Raw genomic sequence first — 20,649 nt, 5'->3', positions numbered from 1 at the left:
CTACCTCCTATGTACAAGAATATAACTACTATAATACTACTCCTATGTACAAGAATATAACTACTATAATACTGCTCCTATGTACAAGAATATAACTACTATAATACTACCTCCTATGTACAAGAATATAACTACTATAATACTACTCCTATGTACAAGAATATAACTACTATAATACTGCTCCTATGTACAAGAATATAACTACTATAATACTACCTCCTATGTACAAGAATATAACTACTATAATACTACCTCCTATGTACAAGAATATAACTACTATAATACTACTCCTATGTACAAGAATATAACTACTATAATACTACTCCTATGTACAAGAATATAACTACTATAATACTACTATGTACAAGAATATAACTACTATAATACTACTCCTATGTACAAGAATATAACTACTATAATACTACTCCTATGTACAAGAATATAACTACTATAATACTACTCCTATGTACAAGAATATAACTACTATAATACTACTCCTATGTACAAGAATATAACTACTATAATACTGCTCCTATGTACAAGAATATAACTACTATAATACTACTCCTATGTACAAGAATATAACTACTATAATACTACTCCTATGTACAAGAATATAACTACTATAATACTACCCCTATGTACAAGAATATAACTACTATAATACTACTCCTATGTACAAGAATATAACTACTATAATACTGCTCCTATGTACAAGAATATAACTACTATAATACTTCTCCTATGTACAAGAATATAACTACTATAATACTACCTCCTATGTACAAGAATATAACTACTATAATACTACCCCTATGTACAAGAATATAACTACTATAATACTACCCCTATGTACAAGAATATAACTACTATAATACTGCTCCTATGTACAAGAATATAACTACTATAATACTGCTCCTATGTACAAGAATATAACTACTATAATACTACTCCTATGTACAAGAATATAACTACTATAATACTACCTCCTATGTACAAGAATATAACTACTATAATACTACCTCCTATGTACAAGAATATAACTACTATAATACTACTCCTATGTACAAGAATATAACTACTATAATACTACCTCCTATGTACAAGAATATAACTACTATAATACTACCTCCTATGTACAAGAATATAACTACTATAATACTACTCCTATGTACAAGAATATAACTACTATAATACTACTCCTATGTACAAGAGTATAACTACTATAATACTACTCCTATGTACAAGAATATAACTACTATAATACTACCTCCTATGTACAAGAATATAACTACTATAATACTACTCCTATGTACAAGAATATAACTACTATAATACTGCTCCTATGTACAAGAATATAACTACTATAATACTACTCCTATGTACAAGAATATAACTACTATAATACTACTCCTATGTACAAGAATATAACTACTATAATACTACCTCTTATGTACAAGAATATAACTACTATAATACTACTCCTATGTACAAGAATATAACTACTATAATACTACTCCTATGTACAAGAATATAACTACTATAATACTACTCCTATGTACAAGAATATAACTACTATAATACTAACTCCTATGTACAAGAATATAACTACTATAATACTACTCCTATGTACAAGAATATAACTACTATAATACTGCTCCTATGTACAAGAATATAACTACTATAATACTACCTCCTATGTACAAGAATATAACTACTATAATACTACTCCTATGTACAAGAATATAACTACTATAATACTACCTCCTATGTACAAGAATATAACTACTATAATACTGCTCCTATGTACAAGAATATAACTACTATAATACTGCTCCTATGTACAAGAATATAACTACTATAATACTACTCCTATGTACAAGAATATAACTACTATAATACTGCTCCTATGTACAAGAATATAACTACTATAATACTACTCCTATGTACAAGAATATAACTACTATAATACTACTCCTATGTACAAGAATATAACTACTATAATACTACTCCTATGTACAAGAATATAACTACTATAATACTACTCCTATGTACAAGAATATAACTACTATAATACTACTCCTATGTACAAGAATATAACTACTATAATACTGCTCCTATGTACAAGAATATAACTACTATAATACTACTCCTATGTACAAGAATATAACTACTATAATACTACCTCCTATGTACAAGAATATAACTACTATAATACTACTCCTATGTACAAGAATATAACTACTATAATACTACCTCCTAGCTGTGAGGACGTGTTTTTGTAGCTCTCCTGAGGCTCCTGATGTCTGGAGATAGCCCAGGGCGGGGCCGCCCTGGGTGGGGAAGTTCCCCTGCCAAGGCCCAGGCTCCAAGGCCTTCTCTGGGAAGCAATTCCCAGACAACTAAAAAAATGGATGGAAATCCTAAAGTCCCCAGTAATGGGAATCGTGTCCAGTGTGTCAGCAGTCCTAGTGCAGCAAGCCAAGATGGGAAGAAAGTTGTAAAGGAAGAAGTAACGGAAGCAAGCAGTAGTACGGTGCAACAACCAAGCAAAATGGTTGAATGTAAGGAGCAAACTTTGCAGCCTGTGCAGACTCCATTGCAGGTTGCAGGTGTCCAGTCCACCCCACCCTCCTGCAGACAGAGGAGAACATCCCTGGAGAAGCAGACCATGCAGGAGAACATGCAGCAGTCTGTATTGGTACGGTCTGAGCGGACAAGATCTGGAAGCGGTAACTACAAAAATGTAGTGAAGGCAGTGGAGGAGATCAAAGGGAGACCAGCGGGGAAGCTTCAAGGTACCAGCAGTACAGTCACTGGAAATAAACTGGGACATAGTCCCCAGTCTGGACATTGTGGGCCCATGGCAGTGACAACAGCCGTAGCATGTCAGAAATCACAGGCTACACCAACCAGAAGCCATACTGGGGGTAACCAACCTGCAAAGCTTTCCAACAATGCACAGACTGTCACAGCTACTGAGCGAGCACCAGAACTGCGCCTGGCAGATGAGATACCAGCACTGGTCAAGCGACTGGAGACATTGAAGGCCAGTAAAATATATCTGCAGAGACAGATTGAATGTGCGTATAATCTAAAAAAGTCTGCATGCCCTGAGAAACTGGTGTTACTGGACAGGAAGCTGAGCGCACTGGCGAAAGAGCTCGCCGAGAACGTACGGGAGACCGAGACTGTACTGGAGCAAATGGGACCGGTGGGAGAATCATACAGAAACCAGCAGCGGTTCCAGGAATACCAGAAGTCACCATCACCTTGTGCTAAAGCTGGGTCTGAACCCTCTCAAGGTGGCAGCCAGCAGTCCCATGTAAAACCAGTTCTGCAGCCAGCAAGTTTCCCTTTTAAGGAAGGGAATTTGTACGGGAAAGCGACCAGTGTTCAGCAACAGCAAAAACCTGCAGCAGTTCTCAGCAAGGCACCACAAGTCCCAGCAACCAGCACTTTGCAACCAGGTCATGGACCCCTGCCTAATGGTAATGAAGTAGCAGCTGTGCAGACACCACAAGTCCCAGGAGACAAGTCATTGCAGCAGGACTATGGACTCTTACCTGAAGGTACTGGGGGAGTAACATATTTGGGGTTACAGGTTGTGGACTCTGTTGTGCAGGACTCTGCTGCCGCTGACTGTAGTGGTAATATGGACTCTGCTATGCAGGACTCTGCTGCCGCTGACTGTAGTGGTAATATGGACTCTGCTATGCAGGACTCTGCTGCCGCTGACTATAATACTAATATGGACTCTGCTGTGCAGGACTCTGCTGCCGCTGATTGTCTGACTAATGTGCCTGATATTATGGATATTCCTGTATGTGATAACGGCCCAGCAGGGGAAGGTGTTTCTGGGGGGGATCCTTCACTATCTATGGCGTCAGACCCCTCTGCAGTCCAGTCTCTGGAGTCTGGTGATATTGCAGACATAGAGGTTGATGGTGGGGCGGACACAGGACAGTCCAGTGTGCAGGACTTTCCCCCTCTAGATACTCACACAGTAGCAGAACCACATGGTACAGGTGCTCAGCAGCCCACACAGCGCCCACAAACACGCCAAGATGGCGGATCCGGCCGTACCTCCTCAGGGAATGCCTGGAGCCGCGGTGCTCCATCTTTTGCATCAAACTCCAGTTATACAGGCCAGGCTTTCAGGAGGAGGAATGTAGTCAGGTTTAGGCACGGAGGTGCCAAGGAGGATCTGCCGGATAGGAGGTTTGTGGTCCGAGAGCTCCTATGTACCCAGATGGGCTTTGTGCCGACTGATATCCTGGCCGTCATAAACCTTCCTGACCGCCAGGGGTATGATGTTAGTTTTAAGCTGATGTCTGATCTGGACCGGTTCTGGGCCAATCTCTCCAGGTTGAGAGATACGGAAGGTTGGGATAAGTTCAGTTTCATCCCCATCTCTAAGCCAGATACAGCCTCTGTCACAATTGTATTTTGGAATGAAGCCGTTCCCCCTCAGGATATTGTCATCTGGCTCAGGAGGCATTGTGACCTCATGTCCGATCTTAGTAAGAACAGGGATGAAGACGGGGTCTGGACCGGTGGGTGGAGGGTCCTGGTGAAGTTGCGTCAGCAGAACAACATAACCCAACATCTGCCCAATTCGTTCTTTATAGGCCGAGAAAAAGGGATCTGCTTCTATGCGGGTCAGCCTCGCCGGTGCTTCAAGTGTGGGAAGGCCGGCCATGTGGCCAGTGTATGCTCCATGGTAAAGTGTAGCCTATGTAATGAAATGGGCCACGTGAGTGCCACATGCCAAAGCATTAGGTGTAACCTGTGCGGTAGGATCGGTCACCCCCACAGAGATTGTCCTGATGCCTGGCATAACATCTGTAAGGATAGCCCTGATGAGGACTTGCTGGCAGCGGCTGATGACATACAGGAGGAGGAGGAGGCGCTATTGTCAGGGTCAGTAGTCACGGAGGCGGAGCCTCAACCACATACAGGTGATACCACCCAAGACCAGGCCGAGTCAGGTCCCATTGAGACGACCATGGAGGTTGTCGAGCAGGTTGTACAACCCTCAGTGGTCGTCTCTTCTCCTGCCCGATCATCCAACAATAATAAAAGGAGGAAGAAGGATAAAGCCAGCCGTAAGCCTGAGGGTGAGTGGACCACAGTAGAAAAGCCCACAAAGATGAGAGTAAGTAGTGCAGGCGAGGTCACTGCAACGGGGAATAGATTTAGTGTCCTATCAGAGTCAGACGGAGAAGCAGAACTAGACAGAGAACTCTCACGAATGATGGCGGAGTATGAGGATGAACCAGAGGGCGATCCTCCCAATAAGAGGAGACCCCACCGAGATGAGGGGCAGTCCGAATCAGACATGGAAACAGCTGGTCACCAGGACACCTCTGACTCTGATCTATGACAATGGGGCCCATCTCTCTGTTTCTCATATTCCTAGTTGTTCTGATGGCAGGTTTCTATCTTAAAGTTATCTCTAGTAATGTGAATAGCATCCGAGCAAGGAGGACAAGACACGCAGTGTATGAACATCTGAGATATCTTGATGCCGATGTCTATTTCTTACAAGAAACCCGTTTAAATACTTTAGGACTAATACGAGAAGCAGAGAGAGAATGGAAATCTGGCCCGTCCTTCTGGTCTCTGGCTGTGGAACCTTATGCCGGGGTTTCTATACTGTTTAACACCCCTGATGTCACCATACACAGATTCACTGAGGTTCTGATGGGGAGGTGCCTGGTTTTAGAAGTTACCATCCGAGGCAGAAGGCTCCGACTCATTAATATCTATGGTCCACCGCAGTCGGTGATGGAAAGGGCACGTCTGTTTGATGAAGTCAAGCAGTACTTGTTTACATCTGTTCCGGTAGTCATGGCAGGGGACTTCAATGCCACCATGTCATCCAGTGACAGACCTACTGGTCGGCCTCTCACCAGGGACTGCAAGGTCTTAAGCAGAATTATTTCACAGGCTGGTCTGTCTGATGTGTTTACTGAGGGTGGTAGGAAACCAAAATTCACTTACTCCTGCGCTGGTAGATGCAGTCGGATAGACTTAGCTCTGGTCAGTCCCGCTGAGCATGTTAGTGAGAAAAGTGAAAAGACAGTCCCTTATTCTGACCATCTGGCTTTGTATTTTTGCTTGGGCTCCACAAAACGCCCTGATATTGGGAGAGGCCTATGGAAGCTCAATTCCAGCCTCTTGGACGATGACTGTGTCCGGAGTTGTGTCCACTCTCTATTTCAGAACCAGCTTGAGAGAGTGGTGTTTTATGACAACATGGCAGACTGGTGGGAGGATGTCAAGGAGGAGATCAGATCCCTCTTAAGGAGACTGTCAGTTAAGAAGGGGAAGAGTAAGTATAGCCAGTATCTCAGGCTGCGGAAAGAATTAGAGTCACTCTATTCGGCGGGCGGGGATAACCAACAGAAGATTGACCGGCTGAAATCTGAGATCAGTCAGTATCAGTACCGCAGGTATACATCCCTGGTTCTTGAACGGGATTATGGGTCCTTAGGGGCTCCGGATCCTTTTGAGAATTGCAGGGAGCGGGTGGCAAATAAATCGGTCACAGGTCTCACTGACTCCCAGGGTGTTTTACAGGAGTCTCGGGAGGGTATCCTGGGGGTGGTGAGAACTTACTATGCTGACTTGTTTCAGAAGAAGGTTTTGGATAGAGAGAAGGTGGCTCAATTCTTGGAGGCAACTCCAGGTCCTGATTCTAATGATTTGGACTTTTCTCCTTTGACAGCAGAGTTAACAGTGGAGGAGGTGAAAGAGGCCATAGATAAGTTACATCTGAAGAAGGCACCAGGTCCAGATGGGATTACAGCTGAGTTCTATAAGAAATTCCGAGACCTCTTGGCACCAATTCTCGTGGATGTATACAAAACTAGTCTAGAAAACCACCTGATGCCTCCATCCATGAGAGTGTCCTCCCTGATCCTGCTGTCTAAAGGTAAAGAGCCTAGTGACATCAAGAACTGGAGGCCGATTGCCCTCTTGAATGTCGATAGGAAGATTCTTGCAAAAATTCTGTTCTCTAGATTAGTTTGTTTGTCCCCGGCACTGTTGGCAGGCTCACAGTTTGGCACAGTTAAAGGGCGGAACATCTCTGGAGCAGTTATCTCGATAAGGGAGATGTTTGAGAGATGTAAAGCTCTGAGGTGTGGGAGATATGTTGTGAGTCTTGACCAGGCTAAGGCCTTTGACAGAGTAGACCATGAGTATCTATGGGCGACTTTGACAAAGTACGGTATTCCGGGACAATTTGTGGATTGGCTGAGAACTTTGTACCGTGAGGCGGAGAGCTTTCCTCTGATTAATGGTTGGCAGGGTGATGCTTTCAGGGTTGAGGCAGGGGTGAGACAAGGTTGCCCACTGAGTCCATTACTGTATGTGTTTGCCATAGACCCGTTTCTTAGGTCACTGCAGGAGTGTGATTTTCAGGGGGCGCCGGTCCCCCACTGCTTGCCCCTGAGAGTTGTTGCCTACGCGGATGATGTGACTGTGGTGATATCTGAGCCTCGTGAGGTGGAGATGTTGTCTGCAGCCATCAGAAGTTACTCAGAGGCCTCCGGGTCTCTTGTCAACCTTGAGAAGAGTCAAGCTCTCTGGACGGGTCATACTGGTCCTACATTTGATCTGCCGCAGTTTGCCCAGGCCTCCTCCTATATTAAGATCCTTGGGGTGAAATTCGGGAGGGATGATAATTGCAGACTAAATTGGGAAGAAAAGTTGGAATCCGGAAATGCAAAGGTTCAGCGATGGAAGAACTGGAGGCTGACCTATAGAGAAAGGGTTAAAATGTTGAAGACTTACCTGGTCCCTGTCTTCTTGTACGTCTCTGTTGTCTTTCCTTTGCCAGAATCTTTCTCCGCTAGGCTCTTTAGCCTGTTCTTCCAACTTTTGTGGGGGAACAGGTTGAACCCAGTAAAAAGAGGGATAACCTACCTACAGAGGAGAGAGGGTGGGCTGGATATGTTAAATCCAAGGGTGTTTTTTGACTCCATGTTTCTAAAAGTAAATTTTGGTTGCCTGGACTCAGATAACAGCTCCCTGTGGGTAAATAGTATCAGGGACTGGATATTGCCTTTTGCAGAATCCTGGGTGCGAGGCGGCAGCCTTAAGAGGGGTCGATCGACTCGTGACTACCTCCCCCAGTATCTGGACTATGGCATAAGGTGCCTAAAAAAATGGGGTATTGAAAAGACCTATCTGGTGAGTAAGACCAGGAGAGATCTATACACCAGGGTATGTAAGACCTTCTATTGTCTCCAGCCGGCTTTGAGGGACTGTACATCTATAACCCTGCAGGATAGTCTGAGGCTCCTCACTGGTCTGAGGCTCCCTGCAAAGTTCTTTGACATTGCCTGGCTATCTCTGCATGGGAAACTTTTTGTAAGAGGCAACTTAAAGCATCTCAGTGTGACAGATCGGGCATGTCCATTAGGTTGTCAGCAGGAGGAGACCATGGCACATTTTATATCAGAGTGCGGGGGAGGGCGAAAGATCTGGCAGGAAATATCCCGGAGGCTGAAAATTCCCCGATTACAATCACTCAAATACCCCGAAATCATATATGGCATCCCAACTAATATAGGTGACATTAACCGGGAGACCCTGTATATTATTATTACTGTCATCAAATATTATCACTGGCATACGAGGACCCAGGTGTCCCTACACAGAGAGCCCTTCCGTCATATGACCGCTGTCACATATATCATGTCTGAACTGAGGTGGATAAAGTCTCTGGAGGTCAGAAAAAAGTCTGATAATGTAAAATTGTGGAGAAATGTATATATCGATTGCTGAATATTCTGATAACACTGCAAATAAGTCTGTTCATTTATTTATGGATTTATTTATTTTTTTCCCCCTCTTTATCCTGCCAGCAATGGACTCTTAAGTTAAAGTGATTCTCATTTTTGTTATCTGACAGACATGTCTGATTTATGTTATATTATTATTATTATTATTAATTAGTTATTAATTCTGCTGGAATGTAATGTATTTTTGTTTTGTTTTTACTAATAAAAATTACCTCCTATGTACAAGAATATAACTACTATAATACTACTCCTATGTACAAGAATATAACTACTATAATACTACTCCTATGTACAAGAATATAACTACTATAATACTGCTCCTATGTACAAGAATATAACTACTATAATACTACTCCTATGTACAAGAATATAACTACTATAATACTACTCCTATGTACAAGAATATAACTACTATAATACTACCTCCTATGTACAAGAATATAACTACTATAATACTACTCCTATGTACAAGAATATAACTACTATAATACTACTCCTATGTACAAGAATATAACTACTATAATACTACTCCTATGTACAAGAATATAACTACTATAATACTAACTCCTATGTACAAGAATATAACTACTATAATACTACTCCTATGTACAAGAATATAACTACTATAATACTGCTCCTATGTACAAGAATATAACTACTATAATACTACCTCCTATGTACAAGAATATAACTACTATAATACTACTCCTATGTACAAGAATATAACTACTATAATACTACCTCCTATTTACAAGAATATAACTACTATAATACTACTCCTATGTACAAGAATATAACTACTATAATACTGCTCCTATGTACAAGAATATAACTACTATAATACTACTCCTATGTACAAGAATATAACTACTATAATACTACTCCTATGTACAAGAATATAACTACTATAATACTACTCCTATGTACAAGAATATAACTACTATAATACTACCTCCTATGTACAAGAATATAACTACTATAATACTACTCCTATGTACAAGAATATAACTACTATAATACTACTCCTATGTACAAGAATATAACTACTATAATACTACTCCTATGTACAAGAATATAACTACTATAATACTACTCCTATGTACAAGAATATAACTACTATAATACTACCTCCTATGTACAAGAATATAACTACTATAATACTACTCCTATGTACAAGAATATAACTACTATAATACTACTCCTATGTACAAGAATATAACTACTATAATACTACTCCTATGTACAAGAATATAACTACTATAATACTAACTCCTATGTACAAGAATATAACTACTATAATACTACTCCTATGTACAAGAATATAACTACTATAATACTGCTCCTATGTACAAGAATATAACTACTATAATACTACCTCCTATGTACAAGAATATAACTACTATAATACTACTCCTATGTACAAGAATATAACTACTATAATACTACCTCCTATTTACAAGAATATAACTACTATAATACTACTCCTATGTACAAGAATATAACTACTATAATACTGCTCCTATGTACAAGAATATAACTACTATAATACTACTCCTATGTACAAGAATATAACTACTATAATACTACCTCCTATGTACAAGAATATAACTACTATAATACTACTCCTATGTACAAGAATATAACTACTATAATACTACCTCCTATGTACAAGAATATAACTACTATAATACTACTCCTATGTACAAGAATATAACTACTATAATACTACCTCCTATGTACAAGAATATAACTACTATAATACTGCTCCTATGTACAAGAATATAACTACTATAATACTACTCCTATGTACAAGAATATAACTACTATAATACTGCTCCTATGTACAAGAATATAACTACTATAATACTACCTCCTATGTACAAGAATATAACTACTATAATACTACCTCCAATGTACAAGAATATAACTACTATAATACTACCTCCTATGTACAAGAATATAACTACTATAATACTGCTCCTATGTACAAGAATATAACTACTATAATACTACTCCTATGTACAAGAATATAACTACTATAATACTACCTCCTATGTACAAGAATATAACTACTATAATACTGCTCCTATGTACAAGAATATAACTACTATAATACTACTCCTATGTACAAGAATATAACTACTATAATACTACCTCCTATGTACAAGAATATAACTACTATAATACTGCTCCTATGTACAAGAATATAACTACTATAATACTACCTCCTATGTACAAGAATATAACTACTATAATACTACTCCTATGTACAAGAATATAACTACTATAATACTGCTCCTATGTACAAGAATATAACTACTATAATACTACTCCTATGTACAAGAATATAACTACTATAATACTACCTCCTATGTACAAGAATATAACTACTATAATACTGCTCCTATGTACAAGAATATAACTACTATAATACTACCTCCTATGTACAAGAATATAACTACTATAATACTGCTCCTATGAGTGGAAATATATAGATGAAATTTTGATATCACGCTGTTGTATTTTATGTGCTATCGGTTATATGTGTGTTATGGTTTGGTGGTATTAATTGATCTTCTTCTTCCTATAGTTGTGTACATTTGCTGCTCTCCGGACACGTTCCGACATCTCATGCTTCAAGCGTATCAACAAGGTTTGTGCTCTGGTGACTACGTGTTTTTCTACGTTGATATCTTCGGTGCCAGCCTCCAGGGCTCCAGATACCCAGATTTTAGGCGGCCATGGTACAGAGGAGACGCAGATGACGCTAAAGCCAGGGAGGCATTTCAGGTAACGGCAGTTCTCTCCGTCCTACGATATCTGCTGGTGGGAATCTCATTAGGTTCTTGTCTATGAGCGATGAACTCGCCGCCATGTCTGGCAGTTTTTCTTATAACCAGTTAAATGTACCAGTATGGCCAGGAAAAAACTCAGAACAGTCCCGACAGAGATATCCCTCCTGCGGAGATGTGACAGTCCCTCCTGCCGTGTCCTGTCACCTTGCTGGAGCTGCCTGTCACTCTGCAAGGAAGGGGTTAAGCCGAGGCTTAATACGGTTGAATGGAGACAAATTGTATGGAAAGCTCTAGAATAGTCTAAACACACAGATCTGCCGCTGCTCCCTAATTAAGGAGCCGCACCAGGTACATATTGACATGCTACTGTATATACAGCGCTAAGAACTAACACTATGGAGTATTTGCACACCAATTCCGGGACGGCGAGCGCACATATCATGGCAGTGAGTCAATGCCCGATTTTCCATTGATCAGAAAGGCTCATTTTGGTCGCCTCAGTCCTGAGTCGGGATCGTAAAAGATCGGATCCCGATCGGCGATCAAGCAAATTTCACAATCAGGATCGGCTGGAAAATGATCGGAAATCGGATTTTGAAATCTCAAGATCGGCTCAACCCTAAAAGTGACTTTTCCCACAGAGAAGCATTGACTAGGGTTGAGCGATCGGGATTGGGAAAGATCGGATCCCGATCGGCGATTGAGCAAATTTTACGATTGTGGCTTGAAAATGATCGGAAATCGGATTTTAAAATCGATCCTGAAATCTGAAGATCGGCTCAACCCTAGTCCTGAGTAGTGTCCGATCGCTCCGTCCGGCTGTCGTGTCCTATAGGTGTATGTTGGTGACTGATATGTTGTGTCTCCCGGTCAGGCAGTGATGATTATCACCATCAGAGAGCCCGACAACCCCGAGTACAAGGAATTTCTACACGACCTGCAGAGTTACGCTAACAAACACAACTACACTATGGAGAATACTCTGGTAAGTGGGGCCTGGGGGACCTCCGAGCGGAGACCTGATCTCATGTCATTGCCACGCCAGAACCTGAGTGCTTATTATCCAGGTTGCCCGGGGGGGGGGGGGGGGGGGTAGGGGGTTGTCCACTTTATTCCTACAATTGGAAATGAGCGCTTAGTAATTTACCACTTGGGTCTGATGGGCGATTAATTGTGAACGTCAGCAGGAAATGTTTCATTACCGGCCCGTGGGCAAAAAACAAAGAGATTAAATCTAGGACACGGTCCAACGTCATCGTTGAGTGCCTGGACTATAATGAGGGGGTGCGTGTGACACTGGGCTCCTGCAGGTGGTGTGGAATTACTTGGAAGTCTAAGCGTGCGAGGACAATGTGCAAGGAAGTGTGTGCGTTCCGGGATGCGTGCTCACGACTGTGTGTGTTGTTTACAGATGAACACGGTAGCAGCAGCCTTCTACGATTCGGTCATGCTCTATGCCCAGGCTGTCAATGACACCAGGGCAAAGGGGTACAGTATGAAGAACGCCTCCGCCATCACTGACCGTATGTGGAACAGGACCTACTATGGTGAGTTCACGTTCCCAAGGTATCACTACGGGTGGTGTCGGTGTTCAGAATCACACTGCTTAGATGTAGACACATGTTCCTTGCTGATTGTAGCAAATGTAGAAAAGCCTTAGGGTCCCTTTAAATATAGGCAACCCCATAGTACAGGATGACGCAGCCGAGGGTTCCTGAACGTACAGGAAGCAGCTGGGACTCGGCCTTCGCACTGTTCCAGTGTTATGTCAGGTAACACGGGTGGTGAGAACTCTACAAATCCTAATAACTACATTCTTCCACAACATGAACTCCCGACGTTCCTCCGCTGCGACGCTCTTCTGGTCCAGTCACGTTTATGGTGTAATCTTAAGGAATCGTCATTGGTTGAGTCTTCAGCTGACGACTCTCTGGAGTGGATAGCCACCTCAATAAAGTCAAGGAACATTCAAGGAATATGAAGCTTCCCGCGGCTGTCTTCTTCTTGTATCTGCTGAGCCTTTCCTCATCTCGGATTATTTTCTCCATCTTATGACTTTGCTCATTCTCGACCTCTTTTCTACTCTGGTTCTTCCTCGGTCTCCTTCTTCCTATTTATTTATCTAGTCTTCTAGATCTTTTCTCTTGCACACAGACGTCGCCCCACATTTACTAAGCTCATTGTGCCAAATTTCTTGTCTTGTTGTGCCTATCGACGTAGTGATCTCTGTAAGACATTTAATAGAATTTGCACCAAAAAGAAGAATAAAGAAGAAGATCACGCAGCATGGTTGTAACATCTCATGACTGCCTCACAGATATCAAGAGAGAGAAGGTGGAGATTGGGATGTCAAAGTGTCTGCTCCTTTTTACTCGGAAAGATAAGCTGCTGCTTAAGGTGCCTAGGGAGGACAGTGGGGTCTGGGGGTGACACAGAGGTCTGGAGATGAGAGAACAGTCTGGAGGGGACAAAAGGGTCTGGAGGAGGCAGAAGAGTTTGTGTGGGGCAGAGAAGTCTGGAGTGTGCAGAAGTGAGTAGAGGGGACAGAGGAGTCAGGCAGAGATAAAGTGACCCAGTAAGGACAAAAGTGTTAGGAGAGTCTAAAGAGGACAAAGGAATCTTTAGAGGTCAAAGTAGCCTGGAGAAGGGAAGAGGACAGAGCTTGTCTGGAGGGGCTAAAGGGGTGTGCAGAAAGAGAGAGGAGTCTGCAGGGTACAGAAGAGTCTGGGGAGGAGAGAGAAGTCTGCAGGGAGCAGAAGGGTCTGGGGAGGAGAGAGGAGTCTGCAGGGAACAGAGGGGTCTGGGGAGGAGAGAGGAGTCTGCAGGGAACAGAGGGGTCTCGGGAGGAGAGAGGAGTCTGCAGGGAACAGAGGGGTCTGGGGAGGAGAGAGGAGTCTGCAGGGAACAGAGGGGTCTGGAGGAGGAGAGAGGAGTCTGCAGGGAACAGAGGGGTCTGGGGAGGAGAGAGGAGTCTGCAGGGAACAGAGGGGTCTGGGGGAGGAGAGAGGAGTCTGCAGGGAACAGAGGGGTCTGGGGAGGAGAGAGGAGTCTGGAAGGAACAGAGGGGTTTGGCAGGGATACAGGGGTCTGGAGGAGGAGAGAAGTCTCAAGTGAACAGAGAGGACTGGAGGTGATAGAGGATCTGGAGGAGGAGTATGGGGAGAACATAGGTATCAGGAGAGTACAGAGGTTTGGAGGGAACAGTGGGGTTTAGAGAGGTAACAGAGGGGTCTGGTGGGAGTACAGAGGAGTCTATCAGCAGCGTATTCTCCTCTCCCCATTTTTGACGTATATCGCGTCTCTGGGTTGAGCTGAAATCCGGAGACATTGAGCAGTATGGGCAGTCTCAGGCAGTGAGCGTCTACATTCATCTTACTCATGGTTGCCATTTACATCTTGTCCCTTCACCTCTGACCACAATAATTGACTTTTCCAATGATCTCAGTAGATGAAGATGGAGTGAAGATCAAGTTTTCTTCTTCTGCTAATCCTTCGATGGTCTCCACCACCTTACGTTACCGTGCCAGTGCTTCTCCACTTCTTTCTTGCCTGCGGCTCAGATCCATCGAGGCCACAGAACTGATGTATTCGATATCACATTGAACTTCTCTTTCATCCTAGTTCTACCAAGTTCTAGTTTCTTCTTTCTTTTTCGGTTCTCTTCTCATTAGAGCGTCTTCTTCTACGGTTGACCACCTCTGTCAGCTTGTTAAAAATTCTATTCAATATTCCAGTTCTATCTGTTGCTAGAGCGGATGGATGGCATCCTATAGGGCTGACATTACAGATTCCTCCGGGGATTGCTAGACTCCTACCTGCCCGCTCATGCAGTGATATATCTCCCATCCGTACAGAGCTGAGACGACCACTGCGTCGTTGGGTTGATGCGAGTGTTGGGCGTAGTCGCCATCTCCAGGATCACGGCTGGTCTTCTCATCTACTGTATGGCATCTGGGACTCTGAATACATTGCTGCTCATTTTCGATGCTTTGGTTTTCAGTATAATTGTCCTATTCTGGGTAATTATCCCTTCATTACTCGCTACTTCAAACATGCCGGAGGATAACGCGCCACACAGGCCGTCCCCTACGGGAGGCAATCTGTGGAATTTGTGTGTTTAACCCTTCGATCGTCGTCTTATATGGGAAAACTAAAGTTAGGCTTGGAATTGATGTGAGTCCTTGTGTGTCACAGTCATTACTGTCCCCTCATCTGCCGTGTGTCACAGTTATTACTGTCCCCTCACCCTCCGTGTGTCACTGTCATTAGTGTCCCCTCATCCCCCGTGTGTCACAGTCATTAGTGTCCCCTCATCTCCTCCTGTGTCACAGTCATTAATGTCCCCTCATCTCCTCCTGTGTCACAGTCATTAGTGTCCCCTCATCTCCCCCATGTCAGTCATTAGTGTCCCCTCATCTCCTCCTGTGTCACAGTCATTAGTGTCCCCTCATCTCCTCCTGTGTCACAGTCATTAGTGTCCTCTCATCTCTCTGTGTCACAGTCATTACTGTCCCCTCATCTGCCGTGTGTCACAGTCATTACTGTCCCCTCATCTCCCTGTGTGTCATTCATTACTGTCCCCCCATGTGTCCCGGTTATTAGTGTCCCCTCACTTCCATCTTCAGTCATGTGGTACTTTTACTATAGTCTTTGCTCAGTATCACTACTTTTAGTGATCTGTTTAGCCCACAGGTATGATGGGTCACAATGGCTCTTAGTATGGCGGCCCTTGGATCCATCTCCAGTCAGCTCTCAGCACTGTCTTTGAGTTCTGCTGCCGATCACCCAGTTTCATTGATGTTCTGCCATGTTACAGGGGTGTCTGGGTTCATGAGGATAGATGACAATGGTGACCGTGAAACAGACTACTCCCTCTGGGACATGTCTTCAACCACTGGAGACTTCCAGGTACGTGAGGCCAACAACCTGCTACAAAGCCCAGTCTATACATTTCCCCATATGTATAACAGATTCATTTACTTCACTTATAGATTGTGGCCACTTACAACGGGACTCTGAGGAGAATAGTCAAGGTGCCAGGACAAGAGATCCACTGGCCGGGGAATGGCGTTCCACCACTTGACGTCCCACCCTGCGGATTTGATAACAACAATCCGGCGTGCAAGAAAAGTGAGTAGCTGAAGGGTCTATGAAGGGGCTTAGCTAGTGACCTGGACACAAGTAGGGGTCTCTTCTGTCCTAAAGATCTCATATTTAGGGGCATTCACACTACGTAACGCCAGCGTGTATCACAGCCGTACACGCCGGTGTTACAGCAGGGCTGCCGAACACTTCCCATTCATTTCTATGGGAGCCGGCATGCGAGCGTTTCCCCATAGAAATGAATGGGCTGCTTCTTTCACTGCGAGCAGTCCCATTGAAGTGAATGGGAAGTGCCGGCGTATACGGCAAGCTCTGCTCATGCTGAGCCGTACAGCCTTTTTTGAATTGAGGAGAAAAAGATCCTTGAAAATTGTTCACAAATTTCACAAATCTTAAAGGTCTTGACATTGTTCCCAATCGTCATTGGTTAGCAGTGCATCGGGGAGTGGATGCAACGGGAGAGGAGGAAAGACGGGCAATAGTATGAATGATCACATGACCAATAAGGCACATGACGGTGGTACCAATTACACAGGGGTGATAGACTCTATATATCATCGATCAGTGCTTGTTATGGGCGACTCATCTGTCCGTGTAAGAGGACCCCTAGTTACATGGACTTGTGAATCATCATAGGGCCGCCATTCTCCGAGCGGAAAGTGAATTGGGCTCATTAAGGCAAACAAATGCTACAAAGTGACGGGCAGGTCATGGAGAATTGGCCTTGCACCGGTATCCATGGAAATAACGTGTGCACGGCACTTTTATATGATTACACAGTTTGTACGGAAGGTCACTTATTGGCGATAAGGGCAGGTTTACGAGTTATTGACAGGTTAGATGCTTGCAGAATTACTGGGTCTAAGCATGACTTGTGTGGTCTTCACGATTATATCACATTGTAGGTTCTTTGTGCTTGAGTTTGGCAAAGTTCCTCATGTTATGTAATTATTGACTCGTCTATGTGTCGCGCATGGTCTTTGTAATACTGTTCTACATGTATGACTTATGTATGTGCTGCTCTGTTATTATGTCTTCTTCATGTTGGATAGACATGTGGATATTCTTAGATATGTCTCCTACAACTGTACGTACACTATAGATTTCAGAGAACCGTCATGCTAATCCCAACATCAACAGCAAAACTGCCCAATGGGTGGACAGTTAAAGTTAGCTGATCACTGGACCCAAAGCAGGGGATCGTGCCAAATACTGGTATTTTTGGCCAACAGTTAGACAAAAATATCCGGCACGGCTGATCTGTTTTTGGTTGCTGTTGGACAGCCGAGAAAGATTGTTCACAGCAAATAAAATGTCCGATCGGCAGCCGAAATGACTGTGTATGGTCGGTTTACGAGTGATGCGTATGTGCACAAAGTCTGAGGTTGTATGTTCTATTGGATGGGCTGGTGCGCCAACTTGGCAATATTTCTCCAGGTTATGCTCTCCACGTTGGCCACAAGTGTTTGGTACATTATGTTCTCTGTGTTAGATGTACCTGTGAGGTTGAGAGCATGTACGGTACGTTCTACTTTATGTTGTTGAGGTTGTTCCATTTCGTGGACATTTGTGGACTTTGCCATATTTCTCGATGGTTGTATGTTCTCCGTGTCATTACAGTTGCATCCTGATGTCACCATGTTCCTCATATTGGATCCATCTGTGAGTTGCGCACGGACTTTGAGGTGGTGACCCGGGTGGATCATTAAACACATTTACACGTTGCTCCATCCTGTATTATTTTTTTACTAGCCAGTTTCTCCGTTGAGTGTCTCTTTATTTGTTGATCCATCCCTTATGGTTCCTGTATTTTTTGCTCGCCAGGTTCTCCATCAGGCGTGTTTTTATAGGTTCCTCCACTCTTAATGGTTTCTGTATTTTTCCATAGCCATGAAGTGTGTGTTTTATGTTAATGGATCCTGTAATTTTTTTTTTACTGGCATGAAGTGTGTTTTTGTATATGTTGATCTATCCCTAATGGTTCCTGTATCCCTTTATTAGCCAGTTTCTCCATCCTGGAGGTCACGTCGATAGTGATCTGCTTCATCCTCCTGGCCATTGCCGTCTCGTCCATCTTCATATACAGGTATCTTTCTTCCTCTTCATCTTCTTCCGCTATCTCCTAACAAACAAACTTCACCTCCTTCTACTTCTTTCACCTCCTGTTCCCGCTGCCTCGGCCTTGCAGCTGTTAATTGAAAACTGGGATTCTCAGGATCCTGGTAGACGGGGAGGGAGGGGATGTGTCATTTGGAGCCTCCAGACCTGCGTTTTGTTTCCATGTGAGCTGTAATTGGAAGGGACCGCTGCTTGACTTCAGCTTTCAAAAATCGAAAGGGTGGGGGGATTACAAGGATTAGGGAAGAGCAGCTGCTGGTCATAGCTGTAGATTTTACAAGGAATAATTAGGACATAGTGAGACACTGGGTAAGATTTGGCCAGTGGGCAGAACAAATAGATGGACGCTCTGTGCTTTTAGTAGCCTTGTATGTAGTGTGAATAGGCGGCTAACTCTTACTGCTGCTCCACTTTTGCTTCACGATGACTGCCCTCGGTAGACAGATAGCAGATAACCAATTAGCCATAACATTAAAACCCGAGGGAAATGAATAACATTGATTATTTTGGGACAACATCGCAGGTCAGAATAGGATATATTAAGCACCGAGGGAACAGTCAGTTTTTGAAGCTGAAGTATTGGAACCTGGAAAAATAGGAAAGAGTAAAGATCATTACGATGACTAGCTGAGAGTATGATCGAAACGGCGGGTTTTATGTGGTGATCCAATTATCTACTGAAGAACGTCCAAGGAAGGTCAACCAGAGAAGCAACAACTGGGTCATGGGCACCGCGGCTCACCGAAGTGTTATGGACTAAAAGCTGTAGGGCGAATGGATGACAAACTTACCTCTGGCTAAGATAGAAAGGTGCGAGAGGACACAGGGTATGGAAGTCCATCCGGCCCCTCTCCACCACCAATGGCACCCTGTGAAATCTTCTGATGTGTAAGAGGCAGTCTAGTGTAGGTTAACCAGACATGACTATGTGTGACAATGTGAAGTAGAGCAGCCTACAGAATACATGGGTAGTCGCGTTGAGTCACACTCGAGTTGCACAATCTGTTGCCTTTGATGTCATCGAGCCTTGGCCTTATGTGATAAATTAGCCTCACTACATTAAAAGCGAACTGCTCATATTGACTTTGATGAAATCTAGAATGATAACACCCAAGGCTATCAGCTGTCAACGCTCCCTGTCCAATGCCTTCTCTGTTGCAAGAAAATATGTCAATTTTACGAAGCAAATTTCTACCTTCTCTCCCCAGGAAGCTGCGTTTGGAGAAAGAGTTGGCTGCCGAGCTGTGGAAAGTGCGCTGGGAGGACATTCAGACAAGCAACATGGAGAAAAACCTCCGCAGGGCAGGCAGCAAGCTCACACTATCACTGGTAACTGCGCCAGAAGCATCTTGCATGCCTGCCTGTCAACCTCGTCACGGCATCTGTAACGGCTGATTTATCTTTTTGGGTGTTATAGCGAGACTGCGTTATCTTATAGTTATCACACGTGCTTCGCGCTCAGCGATCGGTATTGTGTAGTCGTAGCGGGGTAAGACGTTACATGTAGACTCGTCTCGATGTCCAAGAAGATCTAGTGATGTCCTAGTTGGTGTAGTTAGGTGGGCATCGGATTTGTTAGCAACAATACTGTCATTGAAATATCTTAGTAAATCTATAAAAGAGTAATGTAGAGTTAAAAATTAGAGGTAGGGACCACAAAGATACACACAGGTTGGTGGTAGGACTTCTGCCCATCCCTGAACTCCACACTCGGCCAATAAGACATCCTGAGATGGAAAATCTATAATCTGACTTGATCAAAAGAGCTTGGAATACCCTATAGGTTATCCATTCTTAGATGTCACCACACAGTTGGG

General features: G+C 43.3%; 1 protein-coding gene across 2 annotated transcripts in view; it reads left to right on the top strand.

Annotated features, from left to right (window-relative positions):
- The window catches only part of NPR1 (natriuretic peptide receptor 1), a 56,667-nt gene that overhangs the window by 22,537 nt on the left and 13,481 nt on the right, over positions 1-20,649 (top strand). The window contains exons 1-8 of one of the 2 annotated variants that reach the window (XM_075261214.1): positions 6,876-6,940; positions 11,407-11,606; positions 12,486-12,596; positions 13,023-13,158; positions 16,428-16,519; positions 16,603-16,741; positions 18,716-18,800; positions 20,041-20,161. In XM_075261214.1, the coding sequence (XP_075117315.1) occupies positions 6,895-6,940; positions 11,407-11,606; positions 12,486-12,596; positions 13,023-13,158; positions 16,428-16,519; positions 16,603-16,741; positions 18,716-18,800; positions 20,041-20,161 (930 nt within the window). In that variant the 5' untranslated portion in view covers positions 6,876-6,894. Of the gene's footprint in view, positions 1-6,875; positions 6,941-11,406; positions 11,607-12,485; positions 12,597-13,022; positions 13,159-16,427; positions 16,520-16,602; positions 16,742-18,715; positions 18,801-20,040; positions 20,162-20,649 lie in introns of those variants that run through there. The other variant, XM_075261213.1, reaches the window with a different exon arrangement.

This window comes from Leptodactylus fuscus (assembly GCF_031893055.1).
Source record: "Leptodactylus fuscus isolate aLepFus1 chromosome 7 unlocalized genomic scaffold, aLepFus1.hap2 SUPER_7_unloc_1, whole genome shotgun sequence".
Classification (NCBI taxonomy): Eukaryota; Metazoa; Chordata; class Amphibia; order Anura; family Leptodactylidae; genus Leptodactylus; species Leptodactylus fuscus.
The sequence above is the reverse complement of the archived record's forward strand: the minus strand, read 5'-3'. Positions and strand labels throughout refer to the sequence as shown.